This window comes from Prunus dulcis, chromosome 7 (genome assembly GCF_902201215.1).
Source record: "Prunus dulcis chromosome 7, ALMONDv2, whole genome shotgun sequence".
Lineage (NCBI taxonomy): Eukaryota > Viridiplantae > Streptophyta > Magnoliopsida > Rosales > Rosaceae > Prunus > Prunus dulcis.
Window position 1 is genome coordinate 3,697,211 of NC_047656.1, and position 24,097 is coordinate 3,721,307.

At 37.2% G+C, this 24,097-nt stretch overlaps 2 protein-coding genes across 3 annotated transcripts; one reads left to right on the top strand and one right to left on the bottom strand.

The window, feature by feature from the left end:
* Positions 1–6,049: 6,049 nt before the first annotated feature.
* LOC117634990 lies at positions 6,050–11,797 on the top strand. The gene is made up of 2 exons (XM_034369304.1): positions 6,050–6,313; positions 9,085–11,797. Exons 1-2 carry the CDS (start codon positions 6,307–6,309, stop codon positions 11,172–11,174), a joined length of 2,097 nt encoding a protein of 698 aa, XP_034225195.1. The 5' UTR covers positions 6,050–6,306; the 3' UTR covers positions 11,175–11,797.
* A 2,734-nt stretch (positions 11,798–14,531) lies between these two features.
* Positions 14,532–23,895, bottom strand: LOC117634488. Of its 2 annotated transcripts, none has more exons than XM_034368622.1 (13): positions 23,469–23,895; positions 22,913–22,955; positions 20,907–20,933; positions 20,692–20,784; positions 19,659–19,840; positions 18,488–18,659; positions 18,270–18,389; positions 17,301–17,420; positions 16,883–16,903; positions 15,958–16,016; positions 15,657–15,747; positions 15,328–15,426; positions 14,532–14,820 (listed from the first exon to the last, which is right to left on the bottom strand). In XM_034368622.1, the coding sequence occupies exons 1-12, from the start codon at positions 23,711–23,713 to the stop codon at positions 15,352–15,354; spliced, it is 1,248 nt and encodes a 415-aa protein (XP_034224513.1). In that variant the 5' UTR covers positions 23,714–23,895; the 3' UTR covers positions 14,532–14,820; positions 15,328–15,351. The 2 variants fall into 2 exon arrangements, with proteins under 2 accessions (XP_034224513.1, XP_034224512.1); XM_034368621.1 differs by having other exon boundaries at positions 17,301–17,415; positions 18,268–18,389; positions 23,469–23,894.
* Positions 23,896–24,097: the final 202 nt, after the last annotated feature.

Consider the following 24,097-nt stretch of genomic DNA (forward strand, 5'->3'; position numbering starts at 1 on the left):
TTCATGTGAGGTTCATAGGTGATTGGCATGGGAAAAATATATTATTAGTTTGGCATGGCATGTACACTATTTCTATATTTATTTAATGAATTAAATCCAAATTACAGCTTGCATTAACGCATGACTGACATTATATGTTATATTGGGCTTTGAATGTCTTTAGGCTTCCCGTGACTTTTTTGGGTCTCAACATATATATATATATATATCTATCTATCTATCTCTCTCTCTCTCTCTCTCTCTCTCTCTCTCTCTCTCTCTCTCTCTCCCTATTCCAGATATGAAACACTTATCTTCTAAAGCCAAGTTGAAATCATGGGCATCACCCTTTTGGTGAGAAATCTAAAGGCGTGACCAAGCATTCGTCAAGCTACTGGAAGCCCAATCAATCAAGTAGCAGCTGCTGGAACACCTGTTCCACTATGTTTCAAGCGAACCCCTTCCAGTGTCTGCTCCACCTCTATTATCAAGCAATAGCTTCACAGTAGCTGATGTATCATTCTCATCAAAACTTTCAATGTACTGAAGAGCCATTGAAGAAGACCAAAGCACTCCCTAAGGTTTCAACTCTTTCGAGGTGTTTTGGGGCTTGGTGCCTCAAACTCAGACACAAGGGGCAATTTCTATTGACGTAAGTCTCCTAATTAATCAAGGAGATTTACTTCCTTGATTAATTAAGAGATTTACTTTCCTATTTTTATATTGTTGATAAATCATTGTATAATTAGGAGATATTTTCCTAATTCTTTACTGTATCTAATTCCTTGTATAGAACATGTAAACTTTTATATATACCTCCTTATGGAGAAGAATAAAAAAAACCTAATACATTCAAACCATATTCATATTTTAGAATGGTATCAGAGCAATCGATCCTCGGTTGTCTCTAAATTCTCATATCAAATTTTCTTCAAACACAAATCCTCATATCCTCATATCAAATTTCTTCAAACACAAACCGTCAATCCTCATTTCAAATTTCTTCACACCCAAACCCTAAATCAAATTCCTCATATTTACAGCTTCAGATCCAGATCTTCATACCCGAATCCTTATATCCTCTCATCACAAAACCCTAAACACAAATTCTTTTTTTGTTCTCTTATTCTTAAATCCTTCCGCTGCCATGAATATCATCTCATCTTCCCAAACCGCTGCCTTCACTTCCCCATCCTCAAAAATTGCCACAACAGGTTCCCATGGTTATGTTTTGCATAGTTCTTCCAAGAAACACATCTGGGTCATTGACACCGAAGCCACTGATCACATGACCTTTGATCCTGGACAACTTACCTCTCATACACCGTCTTCTCAATCGGTGGTGTCTAATGCCAATGGTACCCCTTCCCCAGTAATTGGGGAGGGTTCCCTCTCTCTCTGTGACTCCCTCACTTTGGATTCTGTGTTGATTCTTCCATCCTTACATCATAATCTTTTGTCTGTTGCCCAAATTACTACGGCTTTGAATTGCATTGTAACCTTTTGGCCTACTCATTGTGTTTTTTAGGACATCCTCAGCAGCAAGACGATTGGTTGTGGTACTAGGAGGGGCAAACTCTACTATCTGGACTTGGCCTCTGACAGTGAAGCCAGCCTCAGTCAAGCTTACAAAATTGGGGGTACGAGTGTTGAGAAGCAAACTTCCACAGTATGGTTATGGCATTGACGTCTTGGACATGCGTCGTTTGTGTATTTACAGAAGCTATTTCCTTCCTTATTTTCCCAGTTAGATATCTCCAGTTTTACGTGTGACATCTGCGAACTAGCCAAGAGCCATTGTGTTCCTTTTCCCTTAAGTTCACATAAAAGTTTGGTCCCCTTTTCTCTTGTTCATTCTGATGTTTGGGGCCCGGCTAAAATTACCACTCATAGGGGAGCTAGATGGTTTGTCACGTTTATCGATGATTGCACACGTATGACCTGGGTTTCTCTTCTCCAAACAAAAGAGGAAGTCAGTTCCAAATTTCAACAGTTCTATCAAATGGTAGAGACACAATTTCATACCAGAATTCAGGTTCTTCGGTCTGACAATGGCGGAGAATTTCTCAACCATGATCTTAATCTGTTCTTACAAGATCATGGCATCATACATCAACGCTCATGCCCTTACACTCCACAACAGAATGATGTGGCTGAAAGAATAGACACTTATTGAAGTGGTTTGTGCCTCTCTCTTTGGTGCCAATATGGCTGAATAGACACTTATTGGAAGTGGTTTGTGCCTCTCTCTTTAGTGCCAATATGCCTTGGTCTTTTTGGGGAGAAGCCGTCCTCTGTGCAGCATACCTTATCAATCGGATTCCCTCCAGTATCCTCAATTTCCAAAACCCCCTTCAATACCTTATACCAAAAACCTGGAACCCTAGATCTTTGGCTGTGTTGTCTTCGTCCACTTACATGATCACCAACGCAGCAAATTGGATCCCCGCACCGAAAAATGTGTTTTGATCAGCTATGCACCTCATCAAAAAGGGTACCGGTGTTATTATCCTCCGAGTCAGAAAGTCTATACTTCTATGGATGTTGTGTTCCGGGAATCCGACATATATTTTTCAGCCGTCCAGGAGGAGGATCAAAATGCCAACACTTCTCCAATTTCTGAATTTTTTCCTGCAGAAACGTCCCAGACTGAAAACGACCGGTCGCCCAATTATAGCGACCAGTCACCCAGCGAGAATTCAACTCTATCCAAGAGCGACCGGTCGCAAGTGGAAAGTGACTAGTCGCCCCTCGAAAATTTGACTCTGTGCAAAAGCAACTGGTTGCTACAGGACAGCGACCGGTGGTCTCTTTGCTGTCAAACTCAGGATGAGATCATTGAGGAGTTTTTGCCCGCGCAGGAGAATTCCTCAGCTCCAGTACCACACCAATCACCTGCTGAGGACGTCATTCAGGTAACATCTTCTCTTGAAACTGATAACATTAATGAAATATCCCATGATGATTTAATTTCAAAAGGCACAAAGCTTGCATATCAGCTTCCAAAACAACAAAACCGTGGAAAACCTCCAGTTCACTACGAAGCAGATCTTAATGTAAAAGGAAAATATCCCATCAACAATTATGTATCCATCAGCAGACTATTAGAGTCACGAGTACACTTTGTGAAGCAGTTGGCCGACATACCCATTCCCAACAGTGTAACTGAAGCACTAGAAGACTCAAAATGGAAAGAAGCCAAGAATGAAGAAATGCGAGCTCTCAAGAAGGATGGCACATGGGAACTCATGTCATTACCTCATGGAAAGAAGACAGTGGGATGTAGGTGGATCTATACTATGAAATTCAAAGCAGATGGATCCATTGAAAGATATAAAGCTAGATTTGTGGCGAAGGGGTACACACAAAGATATGGGATAAACTACCAAGAGACCTTTGCTCCAGTAGCCAAGATTAAAACTATCAGAGTCCTTCTGTCTCTAGCAGCAAATCTCGATGGGCCATTACATCAGTTTGATGTCAAAAATGCTTTCTTGCATGGAGACTTGAAAGAAAAAGCATATATGGACTTGCCACCAGGATGTAACTTAGCTCGTGACAAGGAGAATCAAGTCTACAAGCTCATAAAGTCATTGTATGGGTTAAAGCAATCTCCTAGGGCATGGTTTGGCAAATTCACTAAATCCATGAAGAATTTTGGATATATACAGAGTAATGCAGATTACACTTTGTTCTTGAATCGTGATGGAAGAAGACTTACTGCATTGATTGTTAATATGGATGACATAGTCGTAACTGGAAACGACACAGGAGAGCAACTGAAACTGCAGAAGTATTTGTCTCAGGAATTTGAGATGAAAGATTTAGGTGATCTGAAGTACTTTCTAGGAATTGAAGTAGCCAGGTCCACAACTGGTATATTTCTGTCTCAAAGGAAGTATGTATTAGATCTGCTCAATGAAACAGGAATGCTTGGATGCAAACCTGTTGATACACCTATCGAGATGAATCACAAGTTATGTGAAGACATGGATCAAGAACCAACCAATAAGAAACAGTACCAACGCCTTGTTGGAAGGTTGATATATTTAGCTCACACAAGACCAGATATTGCATATGCTGTGAGTGTAGTTAGTCAGTTTATGCATTCACCCAGTGTGTTCCATAAGAATGCAGTTGATCGGATCTTAAGATACTTAAAGTCAGCACCTGGGAAAAGGTTAACGTTCTCCAAAAATAGAGATCTCGAAGTTGTTGGATATACAGATGCTGATTGGGCTGGCTCCATTACTGACAGACACTCTACTTCAGGTTACTTCACTTTTGTGGGAGGTAACCTAGTCACATGGCGGAGTAAGAAACAAAATGTAGTTTCTCGATCTAGTGCTGAAGCAGAGTATGGAGGAATGGCTCAAGGAGTTTGTGAATTACTATGGATAAGAAGACTATTGACAGAATTGGGGTTCAAGCCAGAAAAGCCAATGGAGTTACATTATGATAACAAGTCAGCCATCGATATTGCCCATAATCTATTTCAACATGATCGAACTAAACATGTTGAGGTGGATAAACATTTTATCAAAGAAAAACTTGAGAAGAAGATCATCCGCCTACCATTCGTAAAATCAGAAGATCAGTTGGCAGATATCTTAACCAAAGCTGTTTGTAGAAGAGTATTTTGTGACTCACTTACCAAGTTGGGCATTGGTGACATATATGCACCAACTTGAGGAGGAGTGTTGACGTGAGTCTCCTAATTAATCAAGGAGATTTACTTCCTTGATTAATTAAGGGATTTACTTTCCTATTTTTATATAGTTGATAAATCATTGTATAATTAGGAGATACTTTCCTAATTCTTTACTGTATCTAATTCCTTGTATAGCACATGTAAACTCTTATATATACCTCCTTATGGAGAAGAATAAAAAAAAACCTAATACATTCAAATCATATTCATATTTTAGCAATTTCACCCATTTGTTCTTTACACCATCCCAGGCCCATCTGTAGCTGCCGGAACGAAAAAGCTCCAACACTAAGATAAATGAAAGATTTGGAATTTCTTGATATATAATTTTCATTGAGAAGAGGTATATATAATACAAAGAGTTGACAGCTAAAGTTGACCTTTACAAGAGGAAATTAAGTAGATGACTGAGGAGATAAAATAGGTAATTTAACATTCCCCCGCAAATCGGACGATCCAGGAGAGACGAGATTTGACCAAGGAAGTTGGAACCAATGTGTAGAAAGGCCCTTAGTGAAATCAGCAATATGATATGGAGAAGGGACAAATTGAACCCGATGACTACCAGAAAGTAGGTACTATCGTATGTAGTGATAATCAAGCTCAATGTGTTTAGTGCGAGCATGAAAAACTGGATTAGACGCCATGTAGGTAGTGTTGAGATTGTCACACAGCCAAGGTGATACTACGAGAGGGTGGAAATTGTAGTTCATTCAGAAGGTAAGAGACCCATATAGTGTCAGCACAAGTGTGAGCAAGAGAACGATACTCAACCTCAACAGAAGAGCGAGAAATTGCTTGTTATTTCTTCTTAGCACTCCAAGATATGATATTGGAGCCGAGAAACACACAAAAACCAGTAGTAGAGTCGCAACATCCAGCCCAAATTTTTTTCGTTTTGTTGCTAGACCTAGACCACCAATGCTTGGAGAACTTGTATTTTGGCTTTATATGGAAAACTATAAAAACTAGAATATTCTTCTCCAACCTATGGCGTGTAGCCTATATGCAGACATAAAATTGAAAACTAAAAAAATAAATAGTACAGACATAAAATTGAAAACTAAAAAAATAAATAGTACAGACATAAAATTGAAAACTAATAATAAAATACATAGAAGAAATTGTAAAAGAATTACTTAATCAATGGGGGGTTTTTTTTTTTTGGTCGAAAAAATTAATGGGGTTTAGCTCAACTAAAAAAGACCTTAACTTGAAGCGTTGATTGTGTGAGAAAATCTATTCCTCTCTTTAACTTTCACGGAAAAAAAAAAAAAGTAAAGAAAAAAATTGAAAAATAAAAAACAAAATAAAAATGAAAATAAAATACTCGTAGGGCATGGTGCGGGTTTGAATAATCCGAGACTTGGCCGGCAAAACCAAAAACTCAAATAAATCCCTGGAAACCGATCCCAAAATCAAATCCCTTCATATTCGGAAAAAAATAAAAGTAAAAGTAAAAGAAAATAATAATATTAGCAGAGAGAGTTTGGTTATTTGAGAAGTCTCTGCTTTGCCTGCCAGCGTTGATCGGCGAAGGAGTAGGCGTAGACATGGCTGGTCAATGAGCTGCGTTGGACTGTCCGTACATCGTATAAACTGTAGCCCTAAGCGCAATGGAAGGTCAGCCTTTGATCTCCTCCACACACTCTCTCTCTCTGCTCATCAAATTTGACTCCTTCTCTTACTCGTTCTGTCTCTCTTGCTTTGTTTCTTTGTCAACTCTAGGGTTTCTATGTTAGGCAATTTCTTATTTAAGTGTTTGTTTGTGCTCAATTTTATTTTTATAGTAAATTAAAAGCTTCTTCCCCAAAAGGAAGTGAAATTAAGTTTGATATAATTAATTGATATGCCCAACTGAGTCTTTGGTGGATAAATTATTGGTTTCCTTGTACAATGAGCGCAATTACGTTGGGATTTCTGACTGTACTCTGTGAAAGTTTAGGATATAAATGAAATGTCTAAATTGGGTTCACATTGTTGCAAATGCACTCTGCAAAAAAAAAAATATCCTGGGCTTTCTGTTCTGCTTCCTTTCTTCTTTTTTTTCATTCCCTTGGTTGGTGTCTTCTAATCCAATTTGTGGTTGTCTTGTTTATAATTTCCCAGGATTTTTAATGAACAAATTTGTTCATATTTATTTAATTTGTTTTTCTTTATAAAAAAACTTGGTCCAGATAAAAAATGTCACCACAATTCGATGCAAGAGGGTGAATAGCTTAGATGCATGAGAGAGAGAGACAGGCTCAGAGACAAAGATTCTTTGGGCAGATTTGGAACCATGTGAGTCTAATGCTGGAGGGGAGGACATGGATGACCATGTGAGGAAGGATATTGCTTTTGGTTTAATCTGGATAGAAATTTGGATGTAGTCTATATAATACTGGTTGAGCGAGTCAACAGGGAGAAAAATTAGTATAGTCCGGTGTGAGAGAAAAAGCATTACATATCTTTGATAAGGATTGATCAAGAACAAAAAAGAAAAACGAAACAAAGAATAATATATCCAAGGTACAACAAGTGACCAGAAAAAGCTACGAAGTGTTGACATGGATTATAATTAGTATACAAAAACATTTATGATGGATTCATGATCCATTTTGTTTGTATCTTTCATCATTTTTCTTTAATAGATCTTGTGATTCTTATAAAAAAGAATAGAAAAGGTACCAAGGCACTGATAGTCAATTTTTGAGAACTTTGATAATCTGGGGTTACATTTAGTTATTCTCTATCTAGAATCACAAGAAAAACCTGACAAATGACACCTTTCAGTTGATGACAACGAATGATTGCAGATGCAGAGTGTAATATAATAGTGACACATACACATTATTATTCTCACAGAATGGTACCCAGAGAATTACACTTTGAATTCTTCATAACTCAAGTCTTTACTCTTTTTTAAAATAAAATTGTGCTTCACAATTAAGGGATATGTGTAAAAGTGAGGTAGAAAGTGCAGATCAGTTTATCTCACATTTCCCTTTTGCTTTATCTTTGTGGTCAAGATTATTTAAGTAAACTTATTTGTGTCTGGAATCATGTTATATGCTCATCTTTGTGAAAGATTTTGGTGGTGGTAAGAGAGTTGAAATGTTAGGCAGGTGTGGAGTGGTGGCTATATTTCGGGTTATTCGTGGAAAAGAAGTAGGAGGAACTTTTGATAGCTTCAGGGGTGAGGAGGGTGGATTTTCTGTGATATGAATTTACCTTCTTTTATTTGCATTGTCCTAATAAAATTTTAGTTTTTTACCTTGATATACTTTTTAATCTGTTTCTTTAATAACTAAAATCCTGTGGAAAGGAAAAGACTTGCACCCAACTGCTACTTTGGAAATAAACTTCACCACTGAAACATCAAATAAAAGGTTTAATATGCAGTTTTATGCACTGGACTTTTAGAAGTGGACTATACTTCGGAATGGTAAACCTGCTGCCTGTTCAATTTTAAGCTAAATGTTTAGCAAGTCAGGGGTTCTTTTATGGCCGATTAGTTAGTAAGTGACATCAGGCGTGAAACTAGGTATAGGACTGCAGCCCAGGACTGCATTAAAGGCCACAGCCTACATAGTTCAGCCCATCCCAGCTCCGTCCCTGGTGGTGATTATGGTATAATTCCATAATGTTCAACTTTAACGAGGACAAACTTTGTTGCGAGATCATTTCTATAACAAAGTTTATTTGTCTTCACTACTGCTGTTTGTCATCAGAAAATCATTGACTCATTAGCTTAGTTTCTTGATCTGACAAATTGAAGTTGTCCAATGAAATATATTTTCCGTTAACAATAATTGTTTCTGCATTACAAAGATTCTCCCTGATGCTTATTGGACTGGATTATTTCCTCTTGTGCCTAAGCCCCTGGAACTCCCTCCTAGGTGCCTTTTCTCTGGTTTGGTAGTGAATCTGCCATTGTTTCACCCTTGGCTTCCTGTGACAATCATTCATGCGAGAGTTTCCGAATTTCTTTTTCTTTGCTGGCTTTGCGAAGTTTTATGGTTATGGTTGTCCATTCTATCAGTAATTGAACTTGTCAGTGTTAGAACTTTTGAATTGTCCGAATTGTCAGTTGGAGTTCAGTAGCTATATATCACCTGTATACTGGCAGTGATATAAAGGTAATTTGGTTGGAAAGTCTGCTCTGTTTGGCAGAGGGAAGAGGGCTAAAGTCTTGTGGGGATGTACTATTCTTTGTATGATGTGGACATACACAGTTATTGTATCATTTTAAAAAAGATTATTTAAAGTTGTTTTTGTTCAAAGATATATATCAACCGTGTCGTTGTGTTTGTGAAAACATGCTATACAAACACGCACGTGCAGATGCGTGTCCATATAGTTGTTTGGAATCCCCAGTTAGCTGATCAACATTATTACACTGTCGTTGGCAGGTGGGTCCCCAGACCAGGGATCAGTTGGGTCTGGGACAAAGAGGTCTAGTGCATCATCTGGCAGTAGGCCTCGTAATCGCAAGGAATTTCTTTATAGATTTGTGGACAGTGGCATGCTGACTGCAAAACTTGAGGACTGGTTTGAATCTATATCCAATAAATCAGAACCGAAGAAACCTGCCTTTGATGTGCCTTTTGAATTGATAGAACTTCAAAAGTTTGACTATGCTTTGGAAGGGATTTCATTTCAGCAGGTGATTAGGATGCCCAATGCCGTTTATGCTTCAACATCTGATGCTGTCGAAGCAACTGCTTATCTTGCTATTGAAGATTTTTTGCATGCCGGTGTGAAGGGCTTGTGGGAAGCATTCTGGAGTCAGGATGAGCCAATGCCTTTCTCTGTTGCTTGTCTATACGATGAAAACTTAAAATTCTATCAGGCTGAGAAAGCAGTTGCTGATGGTAAGCTTGGAGGTCTTTGTGCTACTGGTATATTGCTTACAAACCCTAGACATCCCCATGGGAAGTGGGATCAAATTCTTGAACTGGCTCTTTTAAGGCCTGATATCAGAAACTTTGCGATGGATAGTGACAGGCAGCTCCCTCTATCTGTTTTAGGTGAGGCCCTTTTCTATGCTCTACGTGTATTATTATCAAGAAGCTTGAGCAGACTGAACTACTCTCAGAGTTCAAACTCAGTTTTTATTCTTCTTGTTGATTCTCAGTATGGTGGGGTAGTAAAGGTTGAAGGAGATGTAAATAAGTTGGTGTTTGATGTCAATAATGTTTATGAATGCGCTGCTGAATGGATTATAAAACATTCTAGGATTGCAGTCTCTTCGGTTGATAGGATCTGGAACAAGCTTGGAAATGCCAACTGGGGAGATATCGGCACTTTACAAGTACTTTTTGCTACCTTCCATTGTATCATGCAATTCGCTGGATTTCCCAAGCATTCAGTAGAGGATTTAGCTGCTGATCATGGTCCTCGTCTCCAAGCAAGAAGGGCTGAGAGGCAGTTGGGGGATGCCCGGGTGAATGGAAATGGTCTATTTCGGTTCCAGCAACGCAGTGTATCCCCTGAAATTGTTGAAGTTAAAGATGATTCTGTCAAAATTGAGACTGAACAGTTAATGAAGCTAGAAGTAGGATCTGTATTATGGTTGGAGGATTCTAACTGGCAAAAAGGTTACCAGATCAATCAAGTCTTGAATAACAGTGAACATCCATATTATATTGCATCTCCAGTTGAAGATCCTCAGAAAAGGCTGTTTCTGTATGTTGGTTCTCATCCTTCCCAGCTGGAGCCTGCGTGGGAGGATATGAATCTGTGGTATCAGGTTCAGAGGCAGACCAAAATTTTGACTATTATGAAACAGAAAGGTCTATCTAGCAAGTATCTACCTCAGTTGAGTGCTTCTGGCAGGATTATTCACCCTGGTCAGTGTCAGCGACCCAGCTCTGGTGGGAACTGTGATCACCCCTGGTGTGGCACCCCCATTCTTGTGGCCAGCCCAGTTGGTGAAACAGTGTCTCAGTTGATAAGTGAGGCCAGATTTGGTATGGAGGAGGCTGTTAGGTGTTGCCATGATTGCTTATCTGCACTTTCGACTGCTGCTTCTGCAGGGATTCGCCATGGAGACATCAGGCCAGAGAACATGGTTTGTGTCAGATCTGCTGTGAGGCAACCTTATTTTGTTCTTATTGGTTGGGGACGTGCTATACTTGAAGATAGGGACCGCCCTGCAATGAACCTTCATTTCTCTTCAACTTACGCTCTCCAGGAGGGAAAGCTGTGCTCAGCTTCAGATGCAGAGAGCCTTGTTTATATGCTTTATATTTCCTGTGGTGGAGTTTTACCTGATCTTGATTCAGTTGAGGGGGCACTGCAGTGGAGAGAGACTTCTTGGTCTAGGAGATTGATTCAGCAGAAGTTAGGTGATGCGTCAACTGTGTTGAAAGCATTTGCCGATTATGTTGATAGTCTATGTGGGACACCGTATCCCATGGACTATGATATATGGCTAAGAAGGTTGAGGAGAAATATAAATGAGGATGATCATGGGAAGGAAATTGATACGTCGGGCTAAGGTTTATTTTTTCCTTTTCAAGGGCCACTCCATTAGAAGTGATCCCCTCTGGATCATCTGGAGCATTAACAATTCCTGGCTGCAATGACATGAAATTTTGTTGGAAGTGTTTGATACCTAATGCCAAATGTCCAATGTGATGATCTGGAGTCCATTGATTGAGACAGAATACTTGTTTAAAATTTCGGAGACTGGCATGACTGCATCCCTTGAAGAAGTTCAAGCATGGAAACTCGTTTACGGTGATGTTTGTGCTGTTCCTTGCTCTGGAAATGATTTTGGGATTGCTTCTCAAGGGAATCTGCAAAGATGAGCATGATTTTCAAGAATTTTTTGAGCTTTTGTGGTAGAGTGTCCGTGGTGGAACCGAGAATTTAAAATTATATGGATATGTTTGCATGCAGTTCCCTAGTACAGTAGGGGACCCCAAAAAAAGAAAATAATTTATTTTTGCACTTATGAAGAGTTTGTTTTATAAGAGAATATGTGATGTATTTATTACCATTTCTTTGTAAAGATCCAAACCATTGAAAGTTTGTGTAATTGCTACATATGAGTTGACATAAGTAGTCCATTGTGTCCAGGGCATCATTCTCTTCTGTAAATGTATTAGTGTTTTGGTTTGCCCGTATGGAAAACTCATTTTAATGCATTATCTGTTCTGTTGGGCTTCCACCTTGAATTTCCACTATTGTTTTTGTTCTTTCGACTGTCTTTTTGAAATCAGAACCCCCTCCACCTTAGCTATTAAGCTCTAGAGTAATCTCTCTTGCCCCAAAAATTTATATATACTAAAACCCAATCCAACTAGACACTATTCCTAAGCACAATGAAATAATGCAATTGCCCCCATTTTACTGTTAGTCAACCTCTTTTATCCCCAATAGCACAGTAAAATGTCCAAATTGCCATCAACTAAAACTTTTCTTCCTTTTCCTTTTTGCCTCTGCCCCTTCGGATGTTTATAGGCGCTAGAGGTGGACACGGTTCGGGTTGGACCGATTTTTGCTTCAAATTAGAACCGATCTGGTACTATTCATCCAGTTTGGTTCGGTTCGGTTTTAATTAAATAAAATTAAAAAACTGTCCAGTTTCGATTCCGGTTCGATTTTGAACCGGATTATAAAAAAATAAAAATAAAAAATTTAATACAATTCTCAACTAAAATAATATTTTTTTTTACTTGAAAATTAACAAATTATTCAATTTCATATAAAAATAAATATTAAAGTTAGAAAAGAGAGATATTTTGAAATTGAACTTGGATAAATATTAGTTTGTTTTTTTTTTTTGTGAAATTGAAATTATATTTTTTTTTTAATTTGACCGGTTCGGTTCGACCAAGTTCGGTTTTTGAAGACATGGAGTCGGTCCAAACTGGTCCGGTTCGATTTTTGACCGGTTGTTGACTTTTTGGTCAACTCGATTTTTTTCCGGTTTGGTTCGGTGCTGTTCGGCTCTGATTTCCAGTTCGCCGGTTTGAGTGCCCACCCCTAACGGGTGCCATTGTTTGGTTTGCAAAGATACGTAGTTGAGTTCCAACCAGCCTGGTTGAGCTGGTTGGGGGGCAGCGATGGGATAAGCTGCTTGGATGTTCGGGATTCGTTTGGGGCGGTCGATTCCCATTTGAGGCGGCGCGTTGTGAATCTCACTCTTCTTTTGCTCTTCATCTCATTGATTTGTTTGTTGGTTGAGAGATTTTTCATCATTCGTAGAACATTGGTCTAAGAGATCTTCCATCTTTGTGGGCTGTTCTTGCATTTTTTGTCTTCAGGTTTACATCCCATCAATTTTTTAACAAATTAATGACTTGACGATGGGTTGCTGAGCAAACTGTTTAATCCTTTAATTCATTGCTCAAATCGGTTACTAGAAAGAGTCAGTGATAAGTTTAGAAGATAAGTCTTTAAGAACAATGGTTGTTGGCATATGAGAGTTTATTTTCTCTTGCTGAGCAAACTGTTTTATGCTCTGTTTTAGAAACACTTGCTTTCGTCCCCAACAAAAGCAATCAATTCATCAACTGTTTTGTTAATATTTGTTTTTTCTATTTTTTATGTTCGTATGTTTTGACACTAATTTTGTGTAATATATATTCATTTGGTGATTTCATGTTAGAGATGTTAAAAACTGTGTTAATAGCTATTTGATGTGGACTGCTGCCAATAATATATGATTATGAATGAACAATAATGAGATAGAGAGAAAGAGAGACCAACCTAATGACGTTGATGACTGATGGAGAGAGAAAAACAGAGGAGAATAGTATCAGTATAGAGTTCTTTTTTTCATTGAAATTATGATTTGGATATGTGGTAGGATTATTTTTGATTGAATTGATGAATTGAGTATGTGTTATATTAAAGATTTCACTATGGTTATGAACCAAACATCTTCAAGCTTTAGTATTTTTTTTTTTAAATAATGTGCATGGTCTTTAATTCTTATATAACATCATGGCTGAATGTTAAATGACTTGCTCTATTTCATACATTGGGATTGCCCGTAATTATCATCTATAGTTTTGTCTTTGGTTTTTCCTTTTGTATTTCAAAAAAATTGATTTTAGTCAGAAATCTTGATTTCCATTTAAAAAGGTTTGTTCTTCAAAATACAAAATCCAAAAACCATTTGAGTCTTTCCTGATGCCGCCATTCTTGGTGTGCCCAAATGGTATACTCTTGAACATTTTGTCAAGGGAAAATGTGTACTATTGACTATTAAATAATGAGTCTAATTTGAGTTATTTAATGAGTGGAGTCCAATGTTTTCTTAATTCATTAATAAAAGCCAAAATAAGAAGCAAATATCTTTAATGAGTGGAGTCAAATGTTCTCAACGTTTATTGGATTTTACCAAGATTCTCATAACATTCAAATAGGGATTGGTTTGAGATTGGAAGTCTTGCACTCTAGGTAGTCCAAACCGCCAAGGAGATTGGTTCCTACTGAAATTAGGTCAAAGGCCAGTATATGAATAAGGTTCAAAGCCAATGCTCTATCCACACAACTTCTCTCAACAGATATCAAATTGATTACCATTGATCCTAAAACCGATTCCAAACAGATTTTGGCACATATTTCAGAGATGACAGACCAACTAGACTAGTTAGGACATCACATTGATAGCCTCTACTCTGTTATTGGATCAAATGACAAAGACATTGTTTAGAAAAAATGGCTTTGATCCCTCGCTCAAAACCGGCCAAAAAGGGAAGGATCTTTCCAAACTGGAATGCATGGTACAAAAATCATTTTGACGTAACATAGAAATGAATAAAATAAGAGTTCATATCATTCCAACCAGTTGGCAGCTCCTGAGAGATTTCATCACAAGGTAAAAGAGAGGGTACACTTCTGAGAAAAGCACCTGCTTCAATTAAGGAAAAAATAGACAAATAATGTCAACAGCTACATAGCTTGGACAGAATTCATGTGCAGAGACTGCTGATCTGGTAATGTAGGGTGCAAAATCAAAGCACTAAAATGACCCATTGGCTGCAGAGCCTGCTGATTACTCAATTGACTGCACAAATCCGAACTTATTTCAGTTTCTGGCTCATGTGACGGCGACTGCATCACTTTGGATTGGACCCCAAAAAGGCAGCTCTGAAGATTCACGAACATCCATGGCTTTATAAATGCATCTGAGTCATGATTTCAACAAAGTAAACAAATTAGATTATAGCATATGACAGCAATGAGGTTAAGATTAGCTTTTATTATAGAACTTCATTTGAATCTTGATTAGCTTTTACTAATTTGCAAACTTAATAAAAACCAACGCTAAAAGATTGTGTTTCTCTGTCACAATGTATTGCAAATTTAGACCCTCTCAAGTGTGTCAAAATTATATGAATGTCAGGTTCTAGTTTTTCTCTGCTCCTACATAACTATGTAAGACACCGTACCAATTTGTAGAATATCTAACCAGACAGCTAATGACCAATGTTTAGAGAGAGAAAAAAGTAACTTCAGTTTACGGTTTTTACAATTCTCTCTAGGTAGGAAGCAAACAAAGTTTAAGTGGAATGATGCAACTGGAAACTGATGATACTTTATGCCACAACAAAACATCTTAAAGCCACAAGCCACACAAAAAAAACATGCCTCATGTTCAAGCGAGAGAGAGAGAGAGAGAGAGAGAGAGATACCTTGAAAAGTTTATGTCACATTAACTAGGCTGCATTGGAGTGTACATCCTTACCCTCTGGGTCTTGGTGTCTCCAATATCGGAAGAATTGAATTAATATCTAAAAGACATTAAGGTACAAGAGTTTCAGACTGTTCAAGATATTGCACTTGTTCTGTAAGAGGTACAACAAGAAAACTGTTCAACCTTCTAAGAAAAACTATTAAATTAGCAAATTTCTGACAGCGTGTGAATGTGCTTTGTACTATTTTAAGATAAACATATATAGCCCTTTCAAACAGGTATGCTACATTCAAAAAAAAATTTGTAACAGTGATACAAGAAGGATACGAAAATATCCAGAAGCATGCATCCTCCAGCATCCACCAGCCACGGAAGATTTGGTCTGATCTCCGACCAGTCCAAGCTGTTCAGAATAATGCTGCACAACAAAGAACCAAGATTCGACCCCAAAAAAAAAAAAAAAAAACAAAGAACCAAGATCAATAGTGAAATGGAATAAAAGTAACACCTGAAACAATCTACATATTGTGGTAAAAAAATACATCATTAGCTTTGGAACTAACTGTAAATTAAATGGCTGTACGACAAAAGGCCAAATAGTAGGAAAAGAACCACAACCAACATTCACCTTGCTACATAAGTGGCATTTCCAAGAACAGCAAAGACGAACATTAAAGGATTAAGCCCCTGCATATTATAAAGAAAAATATTATCACTCTCTCTCTCTCTCTCTCTCTCTCTGACATCATGCATGCAACACAGAAAGATATTTGCGTTCTCCTCTGGGTTGAGGAGTGGGATCAAAGGGTTTTAGAAAAGTGTAGTTGATGCTTATACTGCTGTAATAAAAGAATCCACTAAAAAAATTCACGAAAAAAGTATTCAATATCTGAAGGTGCCAACAAGAAACTACTGACACAGAAAATAGGGAGAAAACTAAAATTTGATACTCAATCAACTAGAATCATCTCTTATGGCATGTTTGGGATTACTTCTGCACGAACTTTTTAACAACCAAAAGTGCTTATGGCTGCGTTTGACATAAAAATTTGAAAGTGCTTAGCACTTTTAGTACTTCCTGGAAGAAATTCTAAGTGCTTTTCCAGAATCTCAATCATCTCTCAAGAATCTGAAACCTTATTCCCAGTAAACCCTCTTCATAGAGGCAATCACGCATTACTAAAATAACTTAACAAAACACAATAGGAAACCTACATAATTAACTAGAGTTATCACACACAAGTGTACAGAAAATTAGTGTAGGAAGAGCTGTAAATGTAGAGGAGGTTGGAAAGTGGGGACTTTGTACAATTATCATACTGTCCTTGCATTTTTCAATTTATTATTGATACCCATTTAAATAATACATTAAATTATTATCAGCGTTTATAAATTGACACAAATAATTAACCCACTAAATCCTAATTCTGATAAATATAAACTTATACAAAATAAACTTAACCTCTAAACTTGAGCTTAGGCCTAACATTAAACACATTCATTTTCTTCTTCCATTAATCATTAACTACATCTATGACGGTGAAAATGCTTACCTCAACATTGCCCTTTCGGATCTGCAAAAATTGATCAAGAACCAGAAGTTAACATCACTCAGACAACTGAGACAGAAACAAATGCCCATATTCTAAAATAAAATAAGATACCCAAAAGAAAAAAAAGGGATGGATTAAGACAATGATATTTGTCGAATATAAGTAGCTAATTCTGGTTTGCACATCTTATAGATAGCAGCATATCATGCCGGAGCACACTATACTCACTACATGCAAATGACAACCCACGTATTCATTAGCAGATGGAAGTGGCAAAATTAAAGTTTCCCCACAGAAGAAAAAACATAAGAACTAGAATGATCTCACAGAAGCAAGCAAAGCTAAAAAAGTTGTCAACTTTGCACAATATGGCACCTCCTTCCCAATAAGTGTAGCTACTTTTAAGGGTACTACTTACATTTAAGAAAATTTGAGGAAGCCGTCCACCAATGTAAATAGCTGCCATTCCCCAACCAAGCAAATTTCCTATCCCGCTGCTATCTTTAGTACCCTTTGCTTGCAACAGCTCACTACTTACCTGAAATTCAAAATGTGATTCAGCAGAAAAGAACAATGCTTGAGTTTCATTCTTCCTCTTTGGAAAACATTTATGACTTCTACAGAAAATTATCATAAAACTGAAGAAAAAAAAATGCGTACAAGACATATTGACCCAGAGAACATCCTGAAACATGACTTCGTGTATCCCCAATCTTAAAACTTTGTCCAAACTCCGAACTAGAAAACAATAATGGTGATGATAATGAACTTTTTTAAAGACTAGAAGATTAAATTTGATTTCATAAGCGAGACTGTACAGTAAAGTGGACAGGTAATCCGCCAAGAGCAGAAGAGCAAATAACATTAATAGAAGAAATTATAGATTAAGAAACCAAAATAAATCATGACACTGCAACTTTTCAATCTAGAATAATATTGAAGCCCAAAGAACTGCCCAGAACTTGACCTGCTCCCACACCTCCACTTACACCCCCATAACATGTTCAAAGATCTGCTGATTCCTTTGTGACCAAATAGACCAAAAATAGCCATCATCAGACAATCCCATATTGTTTTTAGCCTTTTTTTCCACCAGCCATAATGATGATGAAAGATAAGATATGTTTTACCCAACATTCCAACTAATATGCCACGAATACCCATTATATGAAGTTACAGAAAGACAGATGCACACCATGTATATCTATTATATTAAGTTTTGTATAGAACATATTAAACAGACAACCAGAAGAGAAAACTGCTCAGCTATAAACTGGCAACATTAGTGGTTTGTGCAACAAGAATAGTGCCACCTAACCTGTTTTCTAAATAGCATCTTAAGAATTGTAAAAGAGAAAGTAAACTGCCAGTTTGGAATTTTGACTACCTGCAACAGCCTTCTTCTTACTCGCAGCACTACTCCTCGACTTGGATTTTCAACAATTAAATCAAGTTTGTTATCTACTGATCGGTGATTAAAAGTGCCAAAGAGGGTCATCAGAGAGACCTAAATCAGAAGGAAAAGAAAACAGTTTACATCGTATGATCAAAATTCTGACAATGCAATATACTTATTAATTATACATTCACCAGTATAGAGCTTACCACACAGAGGACGGTCTTGACATTATTAGATGGTGCAGATTGTGTAGATGCAAGTGCACCAAGCAAGGGCTCTTCATTGGAATTCCGAATATGATTAAAAGTAGGAGCTGTTGTTTGTGCCAAATAAGACCTTTCTGTAGGGGTATGACTCCTTGATAGAGATCTTGCTGATCTGAATTCCCAGGAAAATAGAGATCTTACTACATGATCATGATTTTCAACAATGAAAATTAGATAGATCACTTAACTCTGAAAATTTAAAATCATTTATCACAGCAACCATCTGATTATAGTTGCAGACTTCATAAAAATGCTGGCAGATTTCAGCTAGCAACATCTTGCATTTCAAAATTTTAAGGTTAGATATGTAGCAAGGGTGAGCAATTTGCAGCCCTAGTTATCTTTCATTTTCTTCTAAAAGATGCAGATTAATCGAGGAGACAGCCACCAAATGTCAGTTAACATCATTATTATAATCATGACAAATCTGGAAAGGTATCCAAAATGCAGTACGAGTACCCAAAGGCTGAACAGAACCCTTCAAGAAAGTAAGAGAGGCTTTCTCTTAAGATAAATATACTAGATAGAATTAAGACCAAGTTACACTAGCTCCAACCCCACTTAAATAGATCTGATAACAACTAGCCTACTCAATACTTTCTAGTTCCAAGAGCATGCCCCTAAAAGGTCACAAAAAACTGACTGACATAAAGTACAAGAGTTATTGACTGACACAAATTACAAATATATATATATATATATATATATTAATAGCCTAAAAGCCCCAAACCAAGAAACTTATTAGATCCTCAATAACTATCCAGAACAGTAAGTTTTCTGTCCACTGGCTGCTTCATAAAGTTGACTAAAACTTTAACAAAAGACAAGTGTCTTTGCTTTGAATGTAATTTGTATAATTTTTTTTTTCTCCCATAAGAACCATCTGCTCCCCTTATTTTTCAGAAGCCTGGTAGGGTTTAATGTATAACCATTACATGTCCAACTCCTACTTCGTTTTTACTAGACAAAATGTAGATCTAACTTTACTGTGCCAAATTGAAGTCTTCATCGATTATAAATTACAAGAAACAAAAATAAAAAGAGATAATCGGTAATAATTTGTCACTCCATAGAAGCACATTTAAGAAATCTGATGAGAAATATTAATTACATGTAGTATGATTCTCTTCCGGGGGAAATACTTGGACAAATTCCTGGAAGAGGAATGGGTGAACTCAAAACATTTCCTGCACTGGGGGTGTCAAACCCAATACTTCTGCCAGCATGGTTGACCTGTTTCCCAACGAAGTCAGTATTGCATCTTCTAACCTCAGTCAGGTTAGACTTGGAACCCTACATTACAGATTAGTGCATTAAAGGTCTTCTCTTTTTGCTTTTTGATACAAGCATTAAACATACTCGATGTACGACTGCAAAAAGGCAAAAATTAAACCTAAAGCAGACAATAAGTAATTCATATAGTAGTTGAACTAGCTAATGTAACTGTCAGAAGTAAATTAAGTGCTCCAAGTTATGTGCTACTGTTGCATGCTTCCCTGGAATTGTATTCACACCATCACTCGCCTCTAGAAATCAGAACACATCTATAAGCAAACTAATCATTGTGAAACCTACTGGATGGAAGAAGCTATCTGCTAAAAAAGTTATATTTCCACAATCTGATTAGATGGCCACACGAAAGAGAAGAAGACAATGAGTTGCTTCTTCAATCCTATACATTTAGAAGAAACAGGTACAGAAATGCTAGCTAACCAGAAAAGATTTCCTTCTTTTCTAAGATTGAAATAAAATCTCGATCAAATTGAGGTCTTATCAGCTGGTTAAACAAACAATACAGAAAATATTTGACAGATCCATACAAGGTTAATGTGTACCTACTTCATGTAATTGAAAATTAATCAGATGGGCATGAATTTCTGAAAACCTCAAATCACTTGAATCTTTATATTCAAGTTTCCTATTTTTCCAAATCTTGATTCTTTTGCCATATTTGAACTTGGAATCTATTATAGGATCTTTCAACAAGCTTTCCATTACATGCTCTTTAAAATTTTCCTGGTTCCCAAAATGAGAAGCTCTAAGTTTCCTACTCTGCTAGAAATAGACAACAAGGCAAACATGAATGAGTAAGTGGCTAAGGTTATGCAATTATGTAAGAGGAGATGAGGACATCAGCCTCCAACCTTTTTCTGTCTCAAATTGGGTTTAAGTCGAGGATATATGCAGCCATAGTATATGGTCTGCACCGCAAGAACAGCTGTGGTAATTGTATACAACTGCATACCAAGAAAACAGTGAAAGATCGCATCACCTCATTTGTTGATGACATGAAATCAATTTGAATGAAAAATCTATTTGTTTAGATATCAAAATGCAGCTCCAGTCTCGACATTCGTACCATTGCCATATAGAATTGTGTTGGAAGCTGCATAAGCAAGTATACAAAGGAGCAGTTAGTTACCAATACTTTGTGATTATGAAAGACAATATGTACGCAAAAATGTCCAAAACTAATCTGAGATCATTACCCTTATGCATTGGGAAGCAATAAAATAAAATAATCCTAATAAGTAAGCATTATAGTGAACTTTTGTTGACACAGTCTTCTTGTAAAAAGCAAGCTTTCTATGTAGAAGATTGATACTTAACAGAAATTGCATACCCAGAAATTGCATACCAATTCTCTAGATCATCCAAATCAATTCAAAGATAACAAGAACTTAGGTAGACACTTTCAGCAAGTTCTGAATTGTAACTTGATTCGCATATTCTATTTATGATCAAGTCTTCTTTATCCAGAAAACACAGAATTTATATATGGCACATGGACCAAGATAAAGGGCTCACAATCTTGATTACCATCAATCAACAGACCAACACTAACTGGAGAACCCTAGGTTGCAATAGCATACACCATCATATTAAGTTTACTTTGTATTGGCTAATTCCATCTCTGAAACACTAGAGTTGTACGAGTTTGTGTCGAGCAAGTTGAAGATGACATCTCAAGAAGAATGAAGAGGATGAGCTTTGGTTGCATGCTAAGACGAGTCTATAGTTTCATGTTTCACAATACAAAACTTAATGAACCAGAAGTCCACCATCAAAATGATACAGCACTAACAAACAAATCCAAAAGGTAGAACAAAGCTAAAAACTATACCACAGGAAACTCCCAAAACTAATAAAATTACAGAAAACGAAAGATCCCTATAAGCTGGAGAAAGAGAAGCCCATAACGAAGGACTGGTTCTTTCCCAGGAAATCTCTTCTATCTCCGCACTATAGTTCTCGAATATTTTTCAATTTCTCTCCAACCAGATTACCTAAAGGACAGCTAACACAGTGCGATTCCACAACATTCTTGCCTTCCTTTCCGCCACCAAACGACATACTTTTCGTGCAAAGCATGTTTGAAGGTGACTAAAGGATATTAACCCTTGCCTCCCTGTCTAACTGCCACAGCAGCTGCAATGCATATGAACAATGTAAAAACAAGCGAGTTCCAGATTCCGCCTCTTTTTTTGGGCAAAATGCACTTGTGAGTAGAAAGACAAACATTGAATCTTCTTCGTTTAAATGAAAGTGTCACATCAAGAATATTTTAACCATTTCTACATTTCTGGACTCCTATTTTGCTTCGAAGAGTTCCTACTTACCATCCACGATCTTCTACGTTTATGATGCTTAGAGTTCGAACTCCATATAAACATTTTTGCAACTTTGAGGAGAATGTTTTGCAACCTAGAGCTTTGGAGTTTGTGTTGTCTTTGTGATGTTGCTTTCTCTCGTAGATGCTGTTGTGTTTTTTACTTTTCTGGTATCTTAGGCAGCGTTTGAATTTTTTTTTCCATAGTCTACAATAGTTTTATGTACCACCCAAGGGTGAGTCAATGATCCTCTAGTACAGACCTTGCCATGTCATGGATACAGGGGACATTAAGCATAGCATTGGCCTGGAGAAGACCGTTCTTACGCCTTGGGAGGGACTTTTTCCATCACCTCACATCACATTGCTCTATGGAGAGCTGGTTTGATTGTTACAAACTAGCCAAGTGGTGGCCACAAGGAAGAAATAGTAGATTCTCATTTTTGCCCTTGGTTGTAATGTTGACATACAAACATTAAGAATCTTACATTTACATGCACCATTAAGTAAAAGTTAAAAATACTTCCACATTTGCATTGGTAGAGGAATACAGATGAACTATATCAGGCACCGAAGTAATACAGAGCTGCTAAATTAAATTTAACAAAAATAGAAGTTTTCATATTAGTTTCAAGAATACCTAGGAATTCATTTTCTATTGGTTAAACTTAATCTTGTCCCTGTATATGAAAAAATTAGACCAAGTTTAAAAAGCTATTTAAGATACTGAAACCGAATCATTAAAGGACACTTACCGTAGCTGGTTCCAACATGCAGCCGAAAAGATTAAAAAGGTCCCTGCATAAGAATTCCAAATGAAATAAATTACAAGAGCAAAGCAATTAGTCCCTACATCAAGTAAACACAAAGGTATCATTGTCAAAATTGGAACTACAAGGACGAAAGTGAAAATCCTAGAAAACTAGAGAAATAAATTACAAAGATATTGATGAGCTTGCATTCTGAATCAAAAAATATATATTTGGATTGAACTCCAAGCATAATTTGGTGGGTTTGGTGGAGGGTTTACAAAGACAAGAATTTGGGAATTGTGAAGCAAAGAAGAATGAATAGCTTTGCTTTTGAATTTCTTTCTGGGTCCACCTCCACCACCACATAAATAACATGAGGAAGACATTTGAAAACAACAGCAAACAGGAAGCGAAAGTCTGAAATGGGATTTGGAATGAATGATAAGGACATAATAAAAGTAAAAATGCACAGAACATCAACAAAATTATAATAATAAAGGATAAAGAGACGAAGAAAAGGGCAAAAGCAGTAAGCCGCAAAATCATAAAAGTAGCCTACCCGAGTATCCAAGTCATCAAGAAAGCAAGAGACAGACCGTCCGTGGATTTGTTTTTGTAGTTTGTGATGACTTGAGGTATCTCAGCAACACCCCAACTCACCACACTGATTAAACCTAGTGTCAGCGAAACGCCGTCTTTGACGCTGCAAAGATTATACTCCATGTACTTCCTCCCCCATTCCCAACAATGATCATCTCTCGAGGGCCCCACTGCCATTCCTCCCATCACTGTATTGTATTGCATGCTTCTCTCTCTTTATTCTCCTCTTCTCTTCTCTACCAACACAGCCTTCCTTCAATGTCCCCCACCCTTACTCTCTGTGGGTTTGTTTGAGTTGTGTGTTTTGAGTGAGAAATATTAGAAGACAACTTCAATTTCTAATGAATTCCAAATGCACCCAAAAAAGTAATAATAATCAAAGGCAGACCATAACTAGGAATAAAAAACGTTACGTAAATATCCATATATTTCTATTTGCAAAAATTAACAAATATCCAATCAAAAAATCCTTTTTCCTTTGGAAAAATTGTCTCCGTTATTTTCTTAGAAAACAATAAAATCAAAGGCAGTGCATGCCAGCGTGTTGCTGCTTGATAAGTATCCAAAAGGGCCGAGAAATAATTCACT